This window comes from Tachysurus vachellii, chromosome 2, assembly GCF_030014155.1.
Source record: "Tachysurus vachellii isolate PV-2020 chromosome 2, HZAU_Pvac_v1, whole genome shotgun sequence".
Lineage (NCBI taxonomy): Eukaryota > Metazoa > Chordata > Actinopteri > Siluriformes > Bagridae > Tachysurus > Tachysurus vachellii.
Window position 1 is genome coordinate 24,091,043 of NC_083461.1, and position 7,450 is coordinate 24,098,492.

Genomic DNA, 7,450 nt, shown 5'->3' on the forward strand with positions numbered 1-7,450 from the left:
TTTTTTCCTTGAATTACTTTTACTTTTATACTTTTAAAGTAGTTTTGAAACCAGCACTTTTACACTTTTACTTGAGTAAAAAGCTTGAGTTGATACTTCAAATTCTACAGAAGTCTTTTTAAACCCTGGTATCTATACTCATCTGGTTCATGGTTACAAAATGCATCACTTCACAGAGCAGCTCATACAACACTGTACTGTACACAGTGAGGGTGATAAATAAAGGCATATCTAAGATTGCGCAACAGGAAGCGCGTGATCGCTCCCATGATGCATCGCTGCGGCTCAGCTGAGCACAGAGATTCTGCTGGACGCCTCAGATTCTCTCCAGATTAGATCTGTTTTAACACGGAATCCAATCTGAGGGGAATATAATCCGATCACGACATGGTAAGGGCTGGATTTAAAGGCAGAACACGTCGGTTTGCGTAGTTTATTGCGCGTGTGAACATTAGCACAGAGCAGCTTCTGTGGCTACAAACAAACGCGCTAGTGCTCATGTAGCTTTGTGTTGTTTTATCTTTAGCGTCTAAATCGTGTTAATGTCGTCAGCAGGGGGTTTAATGTGTTATATACGCGATGTATATTATAATGATATGTTATAATCTTATAATTCTCCACATCGTTTTTATGGAAGATAATTCTGTTGCTGTGAGTGAATTTTACAGAATTCTGTTAGAATTGTGAAACTCGTGATCTCAGAGCTGAACTTTAATTCTATAATTCTTTAATTCTTTTCTATTTATGGAATGTTGGTTAGTTGTTGTGTGTTAGTAGTTGTTGTGTGTTAGTAGTTGTTGTGTGTTAGTAGTTGTTGTGTGTTAGTAGTTGTTGTGTGTTAGTAGTTGTTGTGTGTTAGTAGTTGTTGTGTGTTAGTAGTTGTTGTGTGTTAGTAGTTGTTGTGTGTTAGTAGTTGTTGTGTGTTGTTTGTTGTTGTTGTGGTGTGTTGTTGTGTGAGCTCTGTGTGAGTTGTTGACTTGTGTGTGAGTTGTTGACTTGTGTGTTAATTGTTGTTGTGTGTGAGATGTTAGTTGTTGTTAGTTGTTGTTAGTTGTTGACTTGTGTTAGTTGTTGTTGTTGTGTGTAAGTTGTTGTTGACTTGTGTGTAAGTTGTTGTTGACTTGTGTGTAAGTTGTTGTTGACTTGTGTGTTAGTTGTTGTTGACTTGTGTGTTAGTTGTCAGACATCCAAGTTGTCTCTGTGTTTTTCATATTCTTGCATTAATCAGTAAATCAGATCCAAACGTGGTGTCATTTGTTTCCTCGTCACTGAACATCACAGTTAAAGGAAGCATTATTTGTGTTGTGTAATGTTTGTGTACCTGCATCTCATTATGTCTGTCTGACTGCACCAAATGTTTCTCATGTCTTCTCCTCTGTCGTGATTGGTTAATTACCTGTGAACTTTTACCCAATCCCAGTGCAGGAGGTGGGATATTCTTATCTGATCCTGACTCAAGAAATGCTTCATTCTATCAACAACAATGTTAAACAACATTTCAGTATTTAAAGTGACATTAAAGTTTTGAATTAATGCAGGAAACAGAAACTAATCATGGACGGACCCATACTTTTAATTCACAAACAAATCTTTTTTTAATATCTTTAGCCCATCTTTCATCCCGGTTCTTTATTCTCCTTATACTGACGTAGAGGTGATGCATTTCAGTGCAGGAGCAGATTTAACTTTGTGCCATGTTTGATTTTTTTTTCCCCTTCAGTTTGTCAGATGTGAGTAAGAAGAATTTAAGAGGAGACATGCTCGCGACTCAACTCGCTGACTCTGTTCAAGAGGCCAAAAATGCCAAACAGGTTAGTACAGCGAGATCTTCATAACTTGTGGAGCAGCTTGTTCATCTAATATTATGCCAAATCATCTAAACCGTGCTTCGTTTTATTCCCGTTGTCTATTGAAACTATAGCAATTCTTCCAAAAGGTCAAATGAAATTATTTGCCTCAGTATGACAGCAGATAAGAAGTCTTTAATTGCTTTAAATCTAGATCTGCTTTAATTGTATTGTTTATGAGATCCAGACGTTTCACGTGTCCACGAACGTAAATGTAGATTCAAAAAGCAGCTAAAGTTTATGATGGAAATATTTTGCAAAAGTTTTATCCTCCCTCATCGGCAGTATTTTATTTAGTTTCTGTTCTCATGCTCAGCTCTCATGGTCCTATGTGTAGTCAGTCAGCTGATATCAGGTGACTTACCAGTCTGTCACCATGGCTCACATTCATGTGGCATGGCCTTGGCTGATCATCACTTCCTCCCTTCTCCTTCCATCCTGGCAGGGTGAACGTTTAATCTGTCTGAGGAGCAGTAAAACATCTTTTCTTACCACATGTTCAGATAGCAATGCCAGCAAAATAATAAAGTTGCTTTGAGTATATTTCTTAGTGTTAGACGTTACGGTGTTTGAGAAGTCTGTAGTTTTCAGGCGTGTAGTTTTCAGGCGTGGGTTTTTTTATTATTATTATTGACTGCACTAGCACAGCCTTCTAATTTAATATTTAAACATAAAAATTTGAAAGACAACTGAAAATTGGTAAAAAAAAAAATAAATTAATTAATTAATAAAAAAAAAAAAATTTTATTCCTTGTGTGCAAAACTTTTATAATGATAATGTAAGCAAGATGTATCTGTTGTACTTCAACAGTCCATTAGATCAATGATCATCCCATTCCATTACCAATGTGTGGTTACATTTCTTTCCCTTTTTTCCTATCCTGCTTCCTTTCCTATCGTCTCTTCCCTTATTTAAAAAAAACTTCCTTTCATCGTTGTGTTTGATCAATAATCCTGGTCCAACCCTTCTTCCCAGTGGATCAAGGAGAAGATAGCACAGACCCTGAAGTCACTGCAGAAGCGCTATGTGACCACGGACGCACCGGTGACCAGCGAGGACTCGGAGGCCAACCAGCTCTGCTGCGCTCTGGAAGCCGTCTTCATTCACGGCCTCCGGAGTAAACACATCCGAACAGATGGAGCAGGAGCACGTAACCGCAAAGGAGGCTCTCTTCCTCAGCCGGTCTTCTGGAACCTGCTTAAAACCATCACTCACAGGCATGTCATAGTTTTTTTTCCAGTTAGAATGACCTGGTTAATGAGGAAATGTTTCCAAACTCATCAGACCATGGAGTAAGTTAGTGACGAGGATTGTGACAAGCTGTAAGTCGTGTGATTCAGTGCTTGTCTCCGGAGGTGTCTCCTGGTCAAGTGATTTCTCAGTTTTGGTCTTTAGTCACATTTAACAGCTTCTTGTTTTGTTCTCTCCCTCAGACAATGATTAAGTCCATCAGTTCTTTTATTGATGTGAAGTGAAATGCTCCCCATTAGTCAAATAGCAAAGGGTTTTGGAATAGAATGAATTAGTGATGAATCCATGAGCCTCTTTTCTGCTGTGGGGCCAAATAATTCTGCGACCAATCCAGTGGAATTTTCACATGAGCAGGTTAAGCCTTTCAGACTGAACTCAGACTGTGTGGGTGGGATGGCCGGATGTTGGTCCATCAGTCTTTTTTACATCCGAACTAGACGTAAAATTCAAGAGTGAATAAAAGAAGAAAAGGGACGAGAAACTCGTAAGTCAGTAGTTTGGGTTTACTGCCATTTAGATTAATGGTGCTTTAAGAGTGTGTCTGTATTGTGTGGTAATGTGAACTGGGCTAATTTTCTTATAAACAGGAACAAGACGAATACCTCAAAAATGGATTGCAGTTAAGTAGTTAAGCTTGAAGTAGGCTACTAAACAATTTCTGCTGTTTTATTGTTTTGTGTAAGCCTGTGAAATGATTGCATCACATCATATTGTGCCATAAAGAGAATGCTAAATTTCATCCAGCCTGTAACCACGACGTCCTTTCGCGAACCTAGTTCAAGACATTCCTAAAATTGTCCCTATATCGTCCCTTTACGTCTCGTCTATCTAAACCAATTAGAAACAAGCTAGTAACAAGCATTTATTATTCATCGCTAATAGATTTTGAAAAACCAGACATTAAAACATTTATTTTTCCTTCAGAGACGTGATTCTGGAGCTAGAGGGTTTGAGCTTCATCAACTCGGACGTAGGTCGGTGCAGAGCATGGGTGCGTTTGGCACTGAACGATGGACTATTGGAGTGCTACTTGATGTCACTTCTCAGAGAGAGCACCAAGCTGGGGGCCCACTACCAACCTGGAGCACTGCTTCTTGACCCTGAGGAGCGTGAGGTGCTGCTCAGTCTTCTGCAGGGCCTAGCCTCGCTTGCTTTCCAGCTTTCCTACAAATCTGCAGTGCTCAATGAGTGGACCACCACACCGCTGGCACTTGCTGGTCTATGTCCACTTCTGCCCAACGATGACTTGTGCCCCCCTGCTTCACGCCGAGAATCTTGGGATACAGCTTCTCAGTCATCTGGATCTGGGGGCTCTGGCAGAGGACAGGTAGGCAGGACGGCGTCAGATCTCAGCCTGGACACCGCTGGCTCTTGCCATCTCTCTTCCAGCTTCGGCTCAGAGAGAGAGAGCTGGAGCTGCCAAATGGAGAACAAGAGTCCAACTGAAGAGTGAGTTATCCAAAGTAAAAATTTGGGTGAGGGATCTAGTAATAGAACTAGCTTAGTGAAACATTTAACTAAATCCTGGCTGGGAAACATTTCAGTATTACGTTTTATGACTCTTTTATTCATATTGCCTATGAATGTTTCTGAGGGCCTCTTGAATTATATGGTCTCTAAGATGTCTCTGTCTCTGTCTTTTCAGAATGAGTATCTCCTCCAGCCAGGATATTATAAAAGACCTTGATGTGCTTAGTCCTGCTGCAGACAGCATGAATGAGTCCTCCATTCCCAGCAGTAGTGATGACGACTCGTCCAGCAAACAGGATAGAAACCAAATGCTTGAACCTTCCGTGGAGTTGTCTGTCCCCCATGCTCACGCAGTCGTTTTGGAAGAAGAATCTTCAGAAGAGGAACTCGCAGAGCATTTGACTGCCCTTGTAACTAGAAGACCAATGAAAGATCTTGTGGAGTCCTGCATAGTAGAAGATCAGAAGCTGGATGGAGAAGACTCTTCTGCCATTTCCTTTGACACCTTCACCCCTGTGTTAGCCTGTCAGGTGACTTCAGACTTGTCAGATCCCAGCAATCATACACCTTTGATTTCTAACAACCTCGAGCTGGTAAAAAACTTGGACCATGCTTCTGTCCATCGCAGTGGTTCATCTTATGCTCTGAGTGGGAAAACATCTGCAGGCTCTGTTAGTTCTCACCATGTAAGTCTCGTTATATAATCCGCAAACCATCCTCAGACTCAGGTTCTATACACCATAAACTTCATAAAACAATTCTCGTCCTTGAATGAAACTGAATGCATGTTAATGAGACTATCTTTCTTAGGTTCCTCAGAAATCCCGGTCCTGGATCTCAGACGAGGATATTTACAAGCCAGATACTTACGCAAGTGGCGATTCTGAAGAGTCTGATGTTTTTCAGTCCACCCAGGTTAATGGGATTGTGTCTGCTGATGCAGGACCTGAATCCCACCAATCTCCACCTAGTGTGGTCCGTCGTAGACAGATTGGTAAGGACATGATGCCATCGCATGTTACGGTGAAGACGTCCAACTGTTCTAGAAATATTCTAAGCTTACTCTTGGTGCTCGTTCCATTAGTAGGGGGATAAAAACTTTTTTACTAAAAATGTATTGTGGTTCTTCTGGTATGTTATCCAGACATTACAGACATTACATTTAAGACTCAGAACTTTTTGTTGTGGAGTTTAGAAAATGACCCACATTTTATAGACCTTTTTGTACCATGACAGTAGAGCTGAGTAACATAACATGCAAAAAGTCTGGAACAAAATGTCACTCTGAGCTACACAAGAAGGAACTGCTTACAATAATGAGAATGCAAATACTATGTGACTTCTGCTGTGTGACTTTGATCATGTGTCTGAGTAGGGAAGTGGCCCAGACTCGGACTTGTTACGCTCTTTTAATGTTGCCTACGCTACTTTTGGCAGTATTGTGTGAGCTGGAGATTGTCCTTTTACAGTGCTTGTGTTAGAAAAAAACACACAATCAGCATTAATTGTGGAACTGAAAAAGCTTTCTCAGACCGGCGAGTCGCAAGGAAGCTCACTCGTCAGGCTTTCCTGTTCCTATGCATACGTTTAAAGGGTGTATATTAGGAAGCAGTGCAGACATGAGGCACTGGATACGTGCAAAGGTAGTTGCTATGCCTTTAAACCCAAAAAATTAGTTTGTGTTGAATGTCAGCTTTACCCTTTGTCCTCGTTTTCCTTTCCTTCTCTTTAAGGCTTGTCAAACCCATTCCGAGGTCTTCTAAAGCTGGGCCAGCTGGAGCGCCGTGGCCCTGTGGGTTTGTGGCGTGCATGCCACTGTGAGCTCTCACCATTTGAGCTGCGCCTATATGCCGATGATGAGGAGCGTAACATCTGCGAAAACCGCTCGCTGCTGCGCTGTGAGAATGTGCTCCTGGGCTCCGATGGCCGGTTTCATCTCGAATTCCCTGGAAAGAGGCTACAGCTGCGGGCACCAAGCAAAGCTGAGGCTGAAGACTGGGTGGAGCGCATTAACGAGGCTGTAAGCAGTTTACGGCAGCAACCATATGAAGACTGGGATGACCTCTCATCCTCAGTCATGCCTGCGTCTATACCAGCTGAGCCGTCCAGTCTGCCGGAGACGGACTGGAGCAGGCCCTGTGAGCCAGAAGCAGATGCCATAAAGGAGGCTGTAGTGCACTTGAGCCGAGACGAGCAAGGTTGGTGTTTGATAGTGCTGTCTCTTTCATTGGAGGCACTTCAGGGATTTTCAATGCAGAACGGCTGCAAAACGCACCTTTTCTGCCATGGCGTTGATGCTGTGAGAGATGTGGTACCTGCTGTGGCACTGGGAGGCCCTGCCTTCTTCAAGGTACCCTTTTGCATTTTGAGAATTCTACGAGCAAGTCTTTTTTACTTTTGATGTCACCTGATGTCTTTCCCATATGGCTAATTTTAGGCTGTTTTTTCAAGGTTCTGACAGCAAAGGAGACACTAACAATGCAGGCAGAGAATGGCGAGCAGGCACATTCCTGGAGGAGCCTTATCCGCAGGGCTCTAGATTCCTACCTGGATGATGAGAATGAGACAGGAAGTGAATTGACGTCACTGAGTGGAGGCAATGTCCACAGACTTGTTCAGCACAGGCTTAAGGATGATGCCCTGCTGCTGCCCTTTCTGACAGTGGTCCCTAATGAAAAAGGGCTGAATGCACAGAACTTTAAATGTGCAGGTGTGCCTTGTGGTTCTAAAACGCTGAATATCTCATCTAGGAAGACACTTGGCATCAGCAGAAAGTTAACTGACTAATCTTTTGATTTCTGGGTGTGGGTGTGTGTGCCTGTATAGGCTGTCCCAGGCAGATTGGTGTATCTTTAGGACGAGCCAGGCTGTGTGAGTTATC

At 42.4% G+C, this 7,450-nt stretch overlaps 1 protein-coding gene across 1 annotated transcript in view; it reads left to right on the forward strand.

The window, feature by feature from the left end:
* Window positions 1-247: 247 nt before the first annotated feature.
* The window catches only part of plekhm1 (pleckstrin homology domain containing, family M (with RUN domain) member 1), a 13,834-nt gene continuing 6,631 nt past the window's right edge, over window positions 248-7,450 (forward strand). The window contains exons 1-9 of the mRNA XM_060863935.1: window positions 248-390; window positions 1,721-1,811; window positions 2,824-3,065; window positions 4,024-4,548; window positions 4,745-5,255; window positions 5,380-5,563; window positions 6,303-6,919; window positions 7,021-7,279; window positions 7,396-7,450. The exon at window positions 7,396-7,450 is cut by the window's right edge and continues 91 nt beyond it. Of these exons, the coding sequence (XP_060719918.1) occupies window positions 1,758-1,811; window positions 2,824-3,065; window positions 4,024-4,548; window positions 4,745-5,255; window positions 5,380-5,563; window positions 6,303-6,919; window positions 7,021-7,279; window positions 7,396-7,450 (2,447 nt within the window). The 5' untranslated portion in view covers window positions 248-390; window positions 1,721-1,757. The remainder of the gene's footprint in view (window positions 391-1,720; window positions 1,812-2,823; window positions 3,066-4,023; window positions 4,549-4,744; window positions 5,256-5,379; window positions 5,564-6,302; window positions 6,920-7,020; window positions 7,280-7,395) is intronic.